This window comes from Manis pentadactyla, chromosome 3 (assembly GCF_030020395.1).
Source record: "Manis pentadactyla isolate mManPen7 chromosome 3, mManPen7.hap1, whole genome shotgun sequence".
Classification (NCBI taxonomy): domain Eukaryota; kingdom Metazoa; phylum Chordata; class Mammalia; order Pholidota; family Manidae; genus Manis; species Manis pentadactyla.
In genome coordinates, this window is record NC_080021.1 from 133,774,752 (window position 1) to 133,792,721 (window position 17,970).

General features: G+C 41.4%; 1 protein-coding gene across 4 annotated transcripts in view; it reads left to right on the plus strand.

Annotated features, from left to right (window-relative positions):
- LOC118922095 (contactin-associated protein-like 3) overlaps positions 1–17,970 on the plus strand; it is a 219,561-nt gene that overhangs the window by 144,233 nt on the left and 57,358 nt on the right. For 2 of the 4 annotated variants that reach the window (XM_036904444.2, XM_057498477.1), the window contains one exon: positions 12,524–12,695. The exons of the other annotated variants lie outside the window; for them this stretch is intronic. In XM_036904444.2, the coding sequence (XP_036760339.2) occupies positions 12,524–12,695 (172 nt within the window). The remainder of the gene's footprint in view (positions 1–12,523; positions 12,696–17,970) is intronic. 4 annotated transcript variants of the gene reach the window in all.

The window sequence follows — 17,970 nt, forward strand, 5'->3', positions numbered from 1 at the left end:
GAGACAAGGCCTGGAAGCTGGCCTCCTGTGTATTCCTGGAATAACAGCAGTGACCCCAAAGATCACAGCAGTGTATCCTGAACAGCCAGAAGGTAGGAGCATCTTCTCGGGGAGTTCTGTTTTATCATTATGGCCAGTGCATGCACCTCCAGTAGCACTATATATAGACCCCTCAGTAACCCCAATGGAGAGAGGAGTAAAAGTATGGTATATTAGACCTGGAAGGGACCCCCTTCCTACTTCAGTCCTATCACAGGACCACTCTCTTGCATGCATCCTACCTGAAGGACAAGATCTCCCTATGTTGGTGGCATTAAATCATGTGCTTACGCCCCTAAGGTCTTTGTGGATTGGGAACCTCCTCTGGCTTGAGGATTATTATAATTTTTGTTCAAAATCCTATTTTGTCATAATTTGTGTTATCTCTAAGCTGTTGTTATTATCTGCTGCTGTTGTGGAATCTGGTTACAGTGCTCCAGCTTTCTTGCACTGGGACTGTTGCAGAAGATTGAGAGAGTGTAGATTGTAATATGAGAATCCTGGAGGGGTAGAGTGTGGGGAATTTGGGATTCCTATGGCCGGTATCCTCTCTGAACTTAAACCACTTGATGATGTAACTTGCCTGTTGCTAGGCTACTGCTTCCACACCTTTAGGCAATAAGCTATTATTGCGCTATATAGAGAGCTTGGCCCAGTGCTCTGGCCAGAGGCAGAGACACTAGTGCTCAACCTACTGCCAGGAGAATGAGTCGGGTAATAAACCCTTTCACCCCAAGAAAGTTCTACTGTCATTTTCATTGGTCACATTGAATCCATAGTGAACTTGCCTGGGGATGTAACCCATTGGTAAGACAGTATCCCTTCCCCCTTTTCTGACTTTTCTCTGTCTGAGCATATTGTGAATTGTTCTTCCAATGGCAGTTTCACTGCAGAGCACTGCACACAGATCTTTGGGGCTGGCTCTTGACAGCCATAGAAAGCTGTTCTCTTTTTTTTGGTATCGTTAATATAGAATCACATGAACTACATTGTGATTACTAGATTCCCTGCATGATCAAGTCCCCACCACATACCCCATTACAGTCACTGTCCATCAGCGTAGTGAGATGCTACAAAGTCACTTCTTGTCTTCTCTGTGCTATACTGCCTTCCCCGTGCCCCCCAAGCCCCACACTATGTGTGCTAATCATAATGCCTCTTATTCCCCTTATCCTTCTCTTCCCACCTACCCTCCCCAGTCCCTTTCCCTTTGGCAACTGTTAGTCCATTCTTGGGTTCTGTGAGTCTGCTGCTGTTTTGTTCCTTCAGTTTTTGGAAGGCTATTCTCCTTTAAATTAAGTTTTAGGGAATCTTTGTGCTCTCCAATAGCATACATGTACTGCACAGTTGGGGAATATATTAAATTATGCTCAGAACCTTCAAGTGTCCTTGTGTGAAATGGTAGGAGGCCAGGTAACCTATGATAGCTCTGTAGTGAGGTTTCACCTGATAACCATTTTGGTAGAGACATAAAGTGATGAATTCTGTCATCCCCAGAGGTGGTTGAACCCCCAGTTCCTTCAGATGGCTGTGTTTCACAGAGTCAGCAAAGTATTCCCTGTCCCCTGGCACTCCATCTCGAGTCAGGTCCTCAGTGGATGGCCTCTGCCTGCCATCCAGGTTTTGGATAGTCTTGTGCATGGCCAAATGAATGGCTCCTGTCCTGAGTTGTCTTGGGACATGCACCCTTTGCTTCTTGACGTCTCTCATAGTTGGAGAAATAAAGCACTTTGCCATTTGAACTTTCCTTCTTAAAGTCCCAGCTTCAGAAAGGTTTCCTTGTGACTGCTGGATTGGTTTAATTTTGTTCCTAACAGAAATAGTTAGAGAAGTACTGCCTTGTATTTTGAATGAGTTTGAGGCTTTTTTTTTTTTTTATTTTTTATTGAAGGGTAGTTGACAACAGCATTGCATTACATTAGTTTCAGGTGTACAACACAGCGACTCAACATTTATATACATGATAGTTCTAGGTACCAGGTATCACCATACCAAGTTGTTACAATATTTTGACTATATTCCTTATGCTATACATTACATCCCGGTTACTTATTTATTTTACAATTGGAAGTGTGTTTAAATATATATATATTTTGTGAGGGCATCTCTCATATTTATTGATCAAATAGTTGTTAACCACAATAAATTTCTGTATAGGGGGGTCAATACTCAATGTACAATCATTAATCCACCCCAAGCCTAATTTTCGTCAGTCTCCAATCTTCTGATGCATAACGAACAAATTCTTACATGGAGTACAAATTCTTACATAGTGAATAAGTTACATGGTGAACAGTGCAAGGGCAGTTATCACAGAAGCTTTCGGTTTTGTTAATGCATTATGAACTATACACAGTCAGTTCAAATATGAATATTCATTTGATTTTTAAACTTGATTTATATGTGGATACCACATTTCTCTATTATTATTATTTTTAATAAAATGCTGAAGTGGTAGGTAGATACGAGATAAAGGTAGAAAACAGAGTTTAGTGTTGTAAGAGAGCAAATGTAGATGATCAGGTGTGTGCCTGTAGACTATGTGTTAATCCGCGCTAGACGAGGGCAATAAACATCCATGTATGCAGAAGATTTCTCTCAGAACATGAGGGGGGAGGTTCTAAGCCTCACCTCTGCTGCTCCCCATTTTCTCACCAGATGGCCCCCTGCGACTGTGCCTGTCTTAGGTTGTTCCTCCCTTGAGGAATCTTACCCGTCTCTGGCTAACCAGTCATCTTCTGGGGCCATACAGGGAAATGTTAAGTTGGTAAGTGAGAGAGAAGCCTTATCGTTTGAAAAGGTTAGCTTTTTACTTCTTTGCATATTTATGCCCTGTGGCTTCTATGCCCAGCTTTTGTCTTGAGGTGTCTTTACCACTTGGAAGAATTATGATACTCGGTAAATTCGACATGTGGCACGAGTTCTATTTAAAGGTTGTGATTAGGTAGGAAGAAGAAAAGCTATAGAAGTAGCAGGCAGAAGAAAACCTGGGAAGATTGATTATTTCTTTGACATATCTTCTTGTAGAGTAACTTCAGCATGGATAGGTTTTAAACGACTAATTAAATTGTGCAGACACATTAACATAATAGGAATATAGTTACCTAACCAAAGCATACCTGTAATTACCAGCCATCTCCAGTGAAACCAAGAAAACCAGTTAGGCACCTTAGGCATTTGTGAAAACTTATCTATGATATGGTGGATATTGTCCGACTGAACTTAAACAGTCTGAGAGAATTCAGATAAACTCGAACACCCCATTCCTGGGGACTGTTCATATCCCATATGTTCTTTTAACGATAAATAGTCTGTGGTTGTAAGATTTTGGAGTGCTACAATTTGCACTTCTCCTAATTCTTGGTTGAGTTCCAACAGTATAGATCCAGTCCAATTTTTGTTTTACTGCATGCACAGGCCAGCTTAGATATCTCCTTCATCTTTCCCATGGCAAGTCCAGGAGCTGGTGGGATGAGTGCATCTACAGCTGTAGCAGTGCGTGGATCTTTGTTGGGGTTTTTTGATGATCATCTTCTGGCATGAGTCTTCCCGAGAGTGCTGATGTTGGAAGTTCTTTTTCATATCGTATCTTAGTTCATTTTCGGGGTAGCCAAATTAGGCTTTGATCCTCTGTATAAACACAAACAGACCCTTTGACTACACTTTTATATGTCCTTTATATCATTGTGTAGAACTCATTAGAGGTCACCACATAGGAACTGCATTTTTTTTTAATCATTAATCTACACTTACATGACGAATACTTTGTTTACTAGGCTCTCCCCTATACCAGGTCCCCCCTATATACTCCTTTACAGTCACTGTCCATCAGCGTAGCAACCTGTTGTAGAATCACTACTTGTCTTCTCTGTGTTGTACAGCCCTCCCCTTTCTCCCACCCCGCTATGGATGCTAATCTTAATACCCCTCTTTTTCTGCCCCCCCTTATCCCTCCCTACCCACCCATCCTCCCCAGTCCCTTTCCCTTTGGTACCTGTTAGTCCATTCTTGAGTTCTGTGATTCTGCTGCTGTTTTGTTCCTTCAGTTTTTCCTTTGTTCTTATATTCCACAGATGAGTGAAATCATTTGGTATTTCTCTTTCTCTGCTTGGCTTGTTTCACTGAGCAAAATACCCTCCAGCTCCATCCATGTTGCTGCAAATGGTTGGATTTGCCCTTTTCTTATGGCTGAGTAGTATTCCATTGTGTATATGTACCACATCCTCTTTATCCATTCATCTATCGATGGACATTTAGGTTGCTTCCAATTCTTGGCTATTGTAAATAGTGCTGCGATAAACATAGGGGTACATTGGTCTTTCTCACACTTGATTGCTGCATTCTTAGGGTAAATTCCTAGGAGTGCAATTCCTGGGTCAAATGGTATGTCTGTTTTGAGCATTTTGATGTACCTCCATACTGCTTTCCACAATGGTTGAACAAGTTTACATTCCCGCCAGCAGTGTAGGAGGGTTCCCCTTTCTCCACAGCCTCGCCAACATTTGTTGTTGTTTGTCTTTTGGATGGCAGCCATCCTTACTAGTGTGAGGTGATACCTCATTGTAGTTTTAATTTGCATTTCTCTGATAATTAGCGATGTGGAGCATCTTTTCATGTGTCTGTTGGCCATCTGTATTTCTTTTTTGGAGAACCGTCTGTTCAGTTCCTTTGCCCATTTTTTAATTGGGTTATTTGTTTTTTGTTTGTTGAGACGTGTGAGCTCTTTATATATTCTGGACGTCAAGCCTTTATCGGATGTGTCATTTTCAAAGATATTCTCCCATACTGTAGGGTTCCTTTTTGTTCTATTGATGGTGTCTTTTGCTGTACAGAAGCTTTTCAGCTTAATATAGTCCCACTTGTTCATTCTTGCTGTTGTTTTCCTTGCCCGGGGAGATATGTTCAAGAAGAGGTCACTCATGTTTATGTCTAAGAGGTTTGTGCCTATGTTTTCTTCCAAGAGTTTAATGGTTTCATGACTTACATTCAGGTCTTTGATCCATTTTGAGTTTACTTTTGTATATGGGTTAGACGATGGTCCAGTTTCATTATCCTACATGTAGCTGTCCAGTTTTGCCAGCACCATCTGTTGAAGAGACTGTCATTTCGCCATTGTATGTCCATGGCTCCTTTATCAAATATTAATTGACCATATATGTCTGAGTTAATGTCTGGATTGTCTAGTCTGTTCCATTGGTCTGTGGCTCTGTTCTTGTGCCAGTACCAAATTGTCTTAATTACTATGGCTTTATAATAGAGCTTGAAGTTGGGGAGTGAGATCCCCCCTACTTTATTCTTCTTTCTCAGGATTGCTTTGGCTATTCGGGGTCTTTGGTGGTTCCATATGAATTTTTGAATTATTTGTTCCAGTTCATTGAAGAATGTTGCTGTTAGTTTCATAGGGATTGCATCAAATCTGTATGTTGCTTTGGGCAGGATGGCCATTTTGACGATATTAATTCTTCCTAGCCATGAGCATGGGATGCGTTTCCATCTGTTAGTGTCCCCTTTAATTTCTTTTAAGAGTGACTTGTAGTTTTCAGAATATAAGTCTTTCACTTCTTTGGTTAGGTTTATTCCTAGGTATTTTATTTTTTTTGATGCAATTGTGAATGGAGTTGTTTTCCTGATTTCTCTTTCTGTTGGTTCATTGTTGGTATATAGGAAAGCCACAGATTTCTGTGTGTTGATTTTGTATCCTGCAACTTTGATGTATTCCGATATCAGTTCTAGTAGTTCTGGGGTGGAGTCTTTAGGGTTTTTTTATGTACAGTATCATGTCATCTGCAAATAGTGACAGTTTGACTTCTTCTTTGCTAATCTGGATTCCTTGTATTTTTTTGTTTTGTCTGATTGCCGTGGCTAGGACCTCTAGTACAATGTTAAATAACAGTGGGGAGAGTGGGCATCCCTGTCTAGTTCCCGATCTCAGCGGAAATGCTTTCAGCTTCTCGCTATTCAATATAATGTTGGCTGTGGGTTTTTCATAGATGGCCTTTATTATGTTGAGGTACTTGCCCTCTATTCCCATTTTGCTGAGAGTTTTTATCATGAATGGATGTTGAACTTTGTCAAATGCTTTTTCAGCATCTATGGAGATGATCATGTGGTTTTTGTCTTTCTTTTTGTTGATGTGGTGGATGATATTGATGGACTTTCGAATGTTGTGCCATCCTTGCATCCCTGGGATGAATCCCACTTGGTCATGGTGTACGATGGTTTTGATGTATTTTTGAATTCGGTTTGCTAAAATTTTGTTGAGTATTTTTGCGTCTACGTTCATCAGGGATATTGGTCTGTAGTTTTCTTTTTTGGTGGTGTCTTTGCCTGGTTTTGGTATTAGGGTGATGTTAGCTTCATAGAATGAGTTTGGGAGTATCCCCTCCTCTTCTATTTCTTGGAAAACTTTAAGGAGAATGGGTATTATGTCTTCCCTGTATGTCTGATAAAGTTCCGAGGTAAATCCATCTGGCCCGGGGGTTTTGTTCTTTGGTAGTTTTTTGATTACCGCTTCAATTTCGTTGCTGGTAATTGGTCTGTTTAGATTTTCTGTTTCTTTTTGGGTCAGTCTTGGAAGGTTGTATTTTTCTAGGAAGTTGTCCATTTCTCCTAGGTTTCCCAGCTTGTTAGCATATAGGTTTTCATAGTAGTCTCTAATAATTCTTTGTATTTCTGCGGGATCTGTTGTGATTTTTCCTTTCTCATTTCTGATACTGTTGATTTGTGTTGACTCTCTTTTCCTCTTAATAAGTCTGGCTAGAGGCTTATCTATTTTGTTTATTTTCTCGAAGAACCAGCTCTTGGTTTCATTGATTTTTGCTATTGTTTTATTCTTCTCAATTTTATTTATTTCTTCTCTGATCTTTATTATGTCCCTCCTTCTGCTGACCTTAGGCGTCATTTGTTCTTCTTTTTCCAATTTTGATAGTTGTGACATTAGACCGTTCATTTGGGATTGCTCTTCCTTTTTTAAATATGCTTGGATTGCTATATACTTTCCTCTTAAGACTGCTTTTGCTGTGTCCCACAGAAGTTGGGGCTTAGTGTTGTTGTTGTCATTTGTTTCCATATATTGCTGGATCTCCATTTTGATTTGGTCATTGATCCATTGATTATTTAGGAGCGTGTTGTTTAGCCTCCATGTGTTTGTGAGCCTTTTTGCTTTCTTTGAACAGTTTATTTCTAGTTTAATGCCTTTGTGGTCTGAAAAGTTGGTTGGTAGGATTTCAATCTTTTGGAATTTACTGAGGCTCTTTTTGTGTCCTAGTATGTGGTCTATTCTGGAGAATGTTCCATGTGCACTTGAGAAGAACGTGTATCCTGTTGCTTTTGGATGTAGAGTTCTGTAGATGTCTATTAGGTCCATCTGTTCTAGTGTGTTGTTCAGTGCCTCTGTGTCCTTACTTATTTTCTGTCTGGTGGATCTGTCCTTTGGAGTGAGTGGTGTGTTGAAGTCTCCTAGAATGAATGCATTGCATTCTATTTCCTCCTTTAGTTCTGTTAATATTTGTTTCAGGTATGTTGGTGCTCCTGTATTGGGTGCATATATATTTATAATGGTTATATCCTCTTGATGGACTGAGCCCTTTATCATTATGTAATGTCCTTCTTTGTCTTTTGTTACTTTCTTTATTTTGAAGTCTGTTTTGTCTGATACCAGAATTGCAACACCTGCTTTCTTCTCTCTCTTGTTTGCTTGAAATATCGTTTTCCATCCCTTGACTTTAAGTCTGTGCGCGTCTTTGGGTTTGAGGTGAGTCTCTTGTAAGCAGCATATGGATGGATCTTCCTTTTTTATCCATTCTATTACTCTGTGTCTTTTGATTGGTGCATTCAGTCCATTTACATTTAGGGTGATTATTGAAAGGTATGAATTTATTGCCATTGCAGGCTTTAAGTTTGTGGTTACCAAAGGTCTAGTGTTAGCTTCTTTACTGTCTTACTGTCTAACTTAACTCGCTTGTTTAGCTATTATAAACACCGTCTGATGATTCTTTATTTCTCTCCCTTCTTATTCCTCCTCCTCCCTTCTTCATATGTTGGGTGTTTTGTTGTGTGCTCTTTTTAGGAGTGCTCCCATCTAGAGCAGTCCCTGTAGGATGCCCTGTAGAGGTGGTTTGTGGGAGGCAAATTCCCTCAACTTTTTCTTGTCTGGGAATTGTTTAATCCCTCCTTCATATTTAAATGATATTCATGCTGGATACAGTAGTCTTGGTTCGAGGCCCTTCTGTTTCATTGCATTAGGTATATCATGCCATTCTCTTCTGGCCTGTAAGGTTTCTGTTGAGAAGTCTGATGATAGCCTGATGGGTTTTCCTTTGTAGGTAACCTTTTTTTTTCTCTCTGGCTGCTTGTAATACTTTGTCCTTGTCTTTGATCTTTGCCATTTTAATTATTATGTGTCTTGGTGTTGCCCTCCTTGGATCCCTTGTCATGGGAGTTCTGTGTACCTCTGTGGTCTGAGAGGTCATTTCTTCCCCTAGTTTGGGGAAATTTTCAGAAATTATTTCTTCAAAGACATTTTCTATCCCCTTTTCTCTCTCTACTTCTTCTGGAATACCTATAATTCTTATATTATTCCTTTTAGATTGATCACTCAGCTCTCTTAAAATTCTTTCATTCCTGGAGATCCTTTTATCTCTCTCTGCATCAGCTTCTCTGCGTTCCTGTTCTCTGTTTTCTAGTCCATTAATGGTTTCTTGCATCTCGTCCATTCTGTTTTGAAGTCCTTCCAGAGCTTGTTTTATTTCTGAATTCTCCTTCCTTAGTTCTTGCATATTTCTCTGCAAGTCCATCAGCATGGTTATGACTTTTGTTTTGAATTCTTTTTCAGGTAGACTGGCTAAATCTATCTCCCCAGATTCCTTCTCAGGGGAAGATGTAGCAGATGCTGAAGCTGTCTGGGTTAGTCTTGTCTGGATCATATTTTTTTGCCTTTTCATGTTGACAGGTGCTATTGACTTTCAGCTGGGAGGGCCAAAATTTTCACTTGCTACTGGCCTTTCTTTACTGGGACAACTGCGACCCCTAGTGGCTTGTGTTGGGTAATTGCGTGTAGATTGGGTCTTTGTGTCTTGCCTGGCCGGAAGGGAGAAATTTCCCTTTCTGTGGGCGGAATTTGTCTCAGGCTGCTTCTCTGCTTTCGCAGCGCCCGGTGGGGTAATGGATGGGGGGGCTGCTTGACTGTTTGCCTCCGTGAGGGGTCTCAGAGCTGTTGCCCAGGGGGTTAGTGCACCCGGTTTTCCATGTAATTTCCAGCTGCTGTACTGTGACCTGGGTTGTTTCCGTCAAGCTGTTAAGTCTCTGTCCCTTTAAGACTTTCAAAAAGCCCCTGCTTTTCTTTGTCACAGGGGCATCAGCTTCAGCACCCGCTCAGAGGTCTTACTCCCTGTTCCCCCAGTATCCAGGGCCCCCTGGGCATGTACTGTGTCTGCGCTCTGGCCCGGATGGCTGGGGCTGGGTGTTCGGCAGTCCTGGGCTCCGTCTCCCTCCCGCTCTGCCTATTGTTCTCCCGCCGGGAGCTGGGGGGAGGGGCGCTCGGTCCCGCCGGGCCGGGGCTTGTATCTTACCCCTTTCACCAGTCGCTGGGTTCTCGCTGGTGTAGCTGCAGTCTGGCCACTGTCCTGCGTCTTCTGGTCTCTCTTTTAGGGCTAGTTGTGTTTGTTGTATTTTCAAAAGTATATATGTTTTTGGGAGGAGATTCCCACTGTCCTACTCACGCCGCCATGTTGGCTCCGCCCCCCGAGTTTGAGGCTTTTGATCTTTAGAATGGGAAGCAGAAAAAGAGTAATGGTGATTCCACAAAACTTGATTGATTTTTAACATTCCCCATCCTCCTCATCCTAATGTTCTTGGTTGCTAGGTGCTGTGAGTAGAAATCACCCACAGATAGAAAAAGGTATACAGAGTTTCTTCCAAATGTATCCAGCCCTTCAGAAATTCTTTGACAAATTGAAATGTGTACATTTTCACATACAACAAGAAAATGGGAAAGGAATGCTGTAGAGCTAAGCAGTTCTTTGTGATGTAACATTAAATTTGAAGTATCAGAGTCTCTTTAAGGTTAATTTATGAGGCTTTATTGTGCCTAGCAATGGTTTTTTAAGCTGATGTAGGCCTTCCCTTGTTGTGGATTTTATTTATCATGAATAGAAAACATTAAGGCTTCAGTCACTGAAAGAAAAGATAAACTGCGTGCATTTTATGAAAATTTGTAGGTAGAGAGCTAGCATCCCTTACCCAGGAAAAAGATGCAACTTCATCTTCTGTTCCTGCTCTTTGAAAAGTAGTCCAGTGATTTTACCACAGAAGTTCAAAGAGAGATGAATGAAAAACCATATGTATAATAAGTAAAGTCTTTGCTTTATAAAATTATTTATTCCATTTGATTTAAAAAATAAAAAATAAGACCCTCATAAAATAACCTGAAATCCCAGACTGTAAATATTTAAGTGATTGGAAAATCCAAAGCAAAGAGATGAATAATTAAGACATTATATGTAACAAGTTGAAAGAAAGCAGTTCTTGTGGAAATGATAGGAATGAAACATAATTTTATAGGGCAAAGAATGAGTGAGTAAAACAGTTACATTTCACATGAAGCATAAAATTTACTTAACAGTTTTTTGGAATTAAAACAATATTCATTTAAAATGTGCTGCTTTTGTGTTTTTGTATGAAAATACCACATTCAATTACATCATATCTGGTGATTGTGTCCTGCCCCCAAGTAGTCGCCTCTGCGCAGATTAGCGTGCAGTGGTTTAGTGAGTTGATTCTTGGGCAAAACCCCTGACGCTGGAGAGCAGCTGGAGCGAGCAGAAGGACAAGTTGAGGAGCCTTGGAGATTGCACTGGAGCCTCTGAAGCACAGGGATGCCCTTCAGCGAAGCATCACCCTGCTGTCTCCCTGAGCACAGCCTTATCCTCGAGGGTCAGCTCCCCTCAGCCAGGGCAGTTCTTCAGGGGGTCTGCACCCTCGGTCCTGAAAAGGCGGGGGCCATGGGGATTGGGTGCTATACAACAGATTTCCCCGAATCATTGCCTTTACAGAAGCATTCACAATGACAGCATAGTCCTTCCTTGATCTTCACTTTCCTCTTTTTCATTGTGAATTTTGCAGCACTCACATCCAAGAATCTGTGATTCATTTAGATTGCAACTCAGTAGAGAGTGGGGGCACACTTAATACCCTGGTGGCCCCCTCGTGGGGAAGGAGGTGGCGCTGGATCCAATCTTGCTTTTTCATTTCAAAGCCATGTCTTTGCTCATAATTGTTATGATAGCATTGTTTTCTTGGGAAACCCAGTGGGATAAAATAAAACCACTATGTAGGAATTGTGGTTTGTAATTTTAAAAGATAAACTGGGGCATATTAAAAGTGGTAAGAGTTTATTTGAGCAACAATCCATTTGAATTGGGCAGAACCAAGCAGGAAGTGGTTCCGGTGCTCCACCAACAGGAACTGGGGAAAGATTTCTATAGAGAAGGGGGGAAAAATCAGAATGACCAATTGTAGCTTAAAGCTTATTGGCTGCTTGTGATTGGCTGACCTGAGGTTTCAGTTTGTAACCTTGAGGCATTTACAGGCCTAAGTCTGGTTTGCTTTCAAAGGCTGCCACAGCACTACAGCTACTTTGGTCTAATGGTCTTGTTTAATTAACTTAGTAGTAATTTGTAGCCAACCAATTCATGGCTGCCACAGAACTTGTAAAATTTAACTCATAACTGAAAATAACCAAAACCTGTTTATTTTTTTCATGTAATATTCTATGATGCTGTTTTTTTCTCCATGATTTGCAATGCTGTATCATTGAGATACTTGTTCATTTTGTGTGTTTGTGTTTATGTTGAAATGTATTTGACAAAGGTGCCTAGTTTAAAAAAGTAGAAAAGTAAATGTAAATTGTTCTTAGATTTCTTCAACCAGTTATCAAAAATTGTTTTACAGTATGTCTGTATACACACACACACACACACACACACACACACACAGTAGCTATTTAACATCATTTTTAGATGCATGGAGAGCAAGTATCTGGGTCAATTTTCAATTTAAAAGTATTTTTCAAGCATTTTAAATTTACTAAGTCCTATTATGCCTGTAATTTTTTCCCTGATTCTACTTTCACATGTCCTTTAGTTCATCTAGTTTAAAATCGTGCTAAGAAAAGTGATTTCTTATGTACATTTTGAAAAGAGAAATCAAGCCTTGCTTTAATTACATGTGCCACAATGCTTTTAGTAGGATTTTCCATCTTTCTTCCTCTCATCTCTCCATAAGCCTGGCTCTAGTTATTTTTGTTCTTTAACGAAAACCAGCAGCTCTGGTATCCTCAGTCCTCCACACCACTAGTGCAGAGCATGACCTTCCCAAATGGTGTCTAATCCTCAGGTGTCTTCAAATGAGTAGGCTGTAGGCGTGCATGTAAGAAGTACTGTGTAACAGTTGCTGGCTTTTCCCCTATGCTTGTGTCTGTGTTCAGGCTGTCCTGACAATAGCCCCCGCTCTGGATGTGGGCATCCCCTGGGAGGATTCCAGGGCTGCCTAAGGCTCATCTCCATTGGGGACAAAGCTGTGGATCCCATTGCCATACAGCAGGGGGCACTGGGGAGTTTCCGTGACCTCCAGATAGACACCTGCGGCCTCACAGACAGGTAAGGCCATCCCATGACATTTTGGCATGCCTGGTTTCAATCTTTTGATAGATTAGAAACAAATGAACAGCTGGGAAAGAGTATCAGAATTCTTGCCCCTCTTGATGTTCCTGACATCCCTTCCATGGGGAAAAATTATATTTATATTGAAAACAGGAAATGACAATCTTTAAACAATTGCTCCTTTCAAACGATAATATTTCTTTGAAGACACACTTATTTTGCTTGGGTATGTCCCTGAGCTACTTTATTTTTACTGAATACTATTGATGCTGCTCTACTTACTGATGAGTATAAATACTGACCAAGTGTAAGTACGTTTAAAAAAACCCTCCCATTGCACAAAACAGATTAGAATATTCTAAAGAGATGATGGGTCATTGAGGACCAGCAGATCAAAGTCATATGTGATCTGCTGGATTCACCCCACACTCCCTTTCCTACAGGGAAAACCAAAATAAACTTCCTTTAGGAAGGGTTGAGGCTTTGGGGAGTTCCTAGTGATGTAAACACTATAAAGAATGGAGGGAACCTGGTCACCGTGTACTGCCACTGTGACAATCATTGAAGAAGAGCAAAGCTTTTACACAGAACAGATGGTAGTTGCCAGAGGTGGGAGCAGAGGGTGTGCAAAATGGGTGAAGGGGGTCAAAGGTACAAACTTGCAGTTATAAAGTAAATAAGTCATGGAGATGTAATGTACAGTATGGCGACTGTAGTTAATACTGCATTGCATATTTGAAAGTTGATGACAGAGTAAATCTTAAAAGTGTTCATCACACAAAAAAAAAACTTACGGTGTTGGATATTACCTAGAATTATTGTGATGATCACTTTGCAAAATATACAAATACTGAATCATTATGTTGTACACCTGAAGCTAATATAATGTTATAGCTTCAATAAATAACAAGATAAATAAAAAAATAATAAAATTCAGTAAAAAATAAGAAAACAAAAGCTTTAAAACAATAGCATATTAAGTTGCTAAGCATTGCAAGTTTATTCAGGTTATCTTGTAAATCATGCTATCTGATTTCTGAGTTATTTTGGGTAAAAAGATGGTTTAGACATAACACATTGGTTTTTTTCCTGTGCGTGGTCTGCCCAGATTCCTGCAATAGGAGTGCATTACATATATGTTGAATAAAGACCCACTCCAGACACCTTCACACATTCATACATGATAAACCTCATCAAAGTTCATACTTTGCAAAGTACGTTATGAAATAAATCTATTCCAAATTTAAAATTAATTGGAATTTCATAAACTACAAATTACAAATGGAATTGAGCAATGTATTAGAAATCCATAAATTCCCCATACATGAAATATACTCACTGATAGAATGTGATTTCTTTAATGCAGATAGATGTTCATGTTCATACATTCACATCTGTTCATTTGTTGGGGATAAAAAGGATGCAAAGAATGTAGTCAAAAATCTCAATCCTAATTTTCAGTTATGAAGTTTCTTCTGGTGTATAAACTGTGACTTCATCTCTAAGTCATAACTGCTGCCAGCTCTAAAATCCTGAATCTTGGAATTGGGAGAGGGTCTAGTGTTACTCTCTTGGAGGTAAGGTGCAGCCCCACCCATGGTGGGTTGGGTGAATCAGGGGACATGACTTACTTGTCAGTTAATTCATGCCACTCTCAAAGTTATTTTAGTGCCTAGAGAATTCCCTTACAAAGGATGATGTAATCACAGTATTTCTCTTACATAAAGAATCCATGTCTCCCTTTTGTGAATAAAGGTCTTTTAGCAGAAAAAGAAAAGAATGTATTCAGGATGGAAGTATGGGTGTGTGCATATATATGCCTGTGTGTGTGTATCACCAAAATAGAAATATTTTCCCAATCACAGTTCAAAAGAATTTTCAGAAATGTGTACCAATCTATAACATCTGGGATATTAATTTAAGTTAGTAAAGCAGAAATTGAGATTAATTGGACACTGTACGTGGGTATGAAAATAGCTCTTGGCACTTTGAATGGCCAATAGAGTCACTAATTGAACATTTTTATGGTTTTTTTGGCTTAATATTAAAAACATGTTCTTTCTCTCCACTACAAAAAATGTTCATTCTTCCTTAGCCCTTTAGGCCATACTTACCAACTGCATGTCCAATGCACCATGAAATATATTCACTTAAAAGTGTAGCAGAGCAAACACCACTCCCAGGCTCGCTTCAGGCACTGTGTGCTGTGCCCAGCCACCTGCCCACCTGCCGCTCGGCCTGTCCAGAGCAAGTCAACGCGTGCTCAGGGAAGCCAAGATTGATTATTAAAATGCAGGTGGTTTTATAACTTACATCCATCAGGTACGGGAGTTAATAATTCATGATACATAGCAGCACTCCTGGCCCAAACCACACTGCAGATGAGGAAAAGATGATTGAAATCTGAAGGGAATATAAGAAACCTTTCTGAGCCACAGAAGACTCATGCGCAGGGCACTGTATCTTCCCGAAGTCCCCCATGACACGGGGAAGGTGGTGGATTTGAGGGGTCAGGCTTCAGGAACAGAGGAATTGTGTCTATACCAACTGTGTTTGGATGTTGGGATTTCATGTCATGTGACTCGGTCTATAGTGTAGAAAATAAACTCAGGAGAAGTTAGAAAAAAATTAGTTACTACAAACTTAAAGTTCTTATTTATTTTTAAAAAAATCTTACCCAAAACATTTTTAGGTAAACTGTGGTGTGCTTTACTTTTATCATATACCAGTCATTTGTAATCTATTAAAAAGTATGTAATCTCTTCATGTGTGATTTTGGAGCATTCCAGTGTGTCAGGAAGGGAAATGAGAAGCTTCTGTGTTCAGATAAGTGGCAAACGGGACAGGCCTTGCACCAGCCAAGCCCTCCTGTTGAGCCCCATGGGTTGTTTAGAATGTGGCTTAAAATGCCACTGCTTCCAGTTCTCTGGGGCTTAGCTGTAGGGATCAGCACACCACAGCCACAGGCCACTGGCCTGCAGCTTGATTTTGTAAATACCATTTTCCTAGGGTACAGACACACTTCTTTTGCTGTCTTGTTGAGCAGCTGGAACACAGACAAATAGCCCTCATGTCCTAAATTGTTTTATTATTACAGAAAATACCTGCTGATGCCTGCTGTAGACTAGCAAATGGACTGAAGTGGGCATTGCAGAGGAGTGGTGGGGACATGTGGGAGCAGCACCTCGTTTTTACTGGGCAGGACTCAGAGAGGAGGAAGAGCTACCTGAACAGGGAGGGAGGGGGGTCATTCAGTCCAGCAGACCAGGGCAAACAGCAGGAGAAACAGTGGTGCGGCCACGCCAGAGGGCTGCCGTGCGTCTGACCCAGGAGAGCATGGTTGCTGTGGAAATTCTGAGTTTGAGGAGAGGGACCAGGGGCTGCCTACTTGGGCAGGGGCTACACCACAGAGGCCAGGTGGCCAGCTAGAGGTCTGGACATTGATCTGAGGCTCTGGAAACAGCTGAGGGACTCAGCTGGGAGGCCCGTCCTGTGTTTAAGCAAGACTCTGATCACAGGTGGAAGCAGTTAAGGGACTGCCTACCCACATGAGAAGGGATGGCAACTGTAATGGGATGGATCCCCTAGGGAACTAGAGGATGGTGGGTGGTGGCTGAGATGCTTGCCGAAAGGATAACAAAGTGATTTATTGCCTGGCTGCCATGATGGGGAGACAAGTCAGTGTGAACATCAGGCTCTTCTGGATAAAGGATGGGACCACTTCATGGGAGAGTAATGCAGGAGAAGCACAATTTTTGGAGGCAAAGAGTCAAGAGGTTTAGTTATCAAATCTTAAAGTGTCTTGAATAGAAGCAAAAGAAACAGAAGCAAAGAATCTTAGTTGGAAAGAACCTCATATGACATCTGCTTAAGCCTCTATCTCAGAGCAAAGATCTTTTTCACCCATCGTGGAGAAGGTCCTGTACCTACTCCAGCTTTCAGGAACAATGCCCTTGCCCCTGGACTGAACGGCTCTTCAGTGTCATCTGTCACAGCCAGATTTCCACCCACTCATCCATATCTTTGTTGCTCTGAGTAAGTCTACATACCCATTACCGCTCACAGCCCTCTGTTCCTGATGAATTCCTCTCCTCCGTGCTCAAGTCTGTTCTCTTAGTAGTTTTTCAAAGGTCACGGTGTCACACTGTCCCTGTCCTGATTGTCCCCCTCCACATCAGTTCTGGTCAGCAGCAGCCTTCAATCCAGGATGTACCTGGCCATGCAAGGTGCTGGGGAAGCAGAAACCAGTCTTTGGAAACAGCCTGCCCCATCTGTGTGTGAGCAGAGCCGGCATGCTGGGCCCATGGCTCCCGCCAGCCCCAGTTCTTTGGCAGCGGAGTGGTATCGAGGCAGGGAAGGCATACAGAGATGAGCGTAACACTCACACATGCACGGCTGCACTGACTCTTGTCCTCTGACCACACCTGGTACCTCTGTCTGGTCCTCCTTGTGTTCCCGCTGGACCCTGCCAGGAAAGCAGGAAGTTTGGGCAAGGACACGAGCCTTCGGTGCTGTAGAGTCTAGGCAACTGAAGCCACTGAAGAAAGAGCCAACAGGGCCAAGGAAGAGGAACAAGTCACTAAGGGAGGGCATAGGGGACATACACTGGCCAACCCACAATGCCAGGGGTGAAGAGGCATCCTTCTGTTTTCCCAAGAAGCCCACCTTCTACTTCTCGGTGCAGAATCAGGCTTCTTCCACTACAATGCTACAAGGCCTGGAAGGAGAGTGTTTATATGTGTCCTTCTGAAAGAGATTCATCTTATTTCAACATCTCTCCCCCAAATAGCAAAGAAATGCACTTTTCTAACTTTGTCAGATGGAATAGAAGTAAGTCAGTGTTCCTCATTCCTTTGACTCCTTGAGAGAAAGGGCACTGAACTCCAGGGGTGACTGAACAGTTACTCACCTCTCTGCCAATGTGTGAGGCTTTTGTGTGAAGAACTTAGAGATTTAACTGTAGAAGAAGACAGGCAATGTGCTCCCCAGGACCGAGGCACTCTACTTGAAATTGATATGAGTCTTCTTTCCTTCGTTATTGACAAAGCTGTGATGAATAATATTCCTTTGTTAAGGAGACACCAAATTTGGCTTATCCATTTCTCAGTTGATGAACAACTCAGGTTAAGTTGTTTCCACTTCTTAACTGTTGTGAATAATGCTGACAACATTCATATACTGGATTTGTGTGGACATGTTTTCAATTTTTGGGTATATAACTAGGAGTGGAATTGGCCAGGTCATACGGTAACTCTGTGTTTAACTTTGTGAG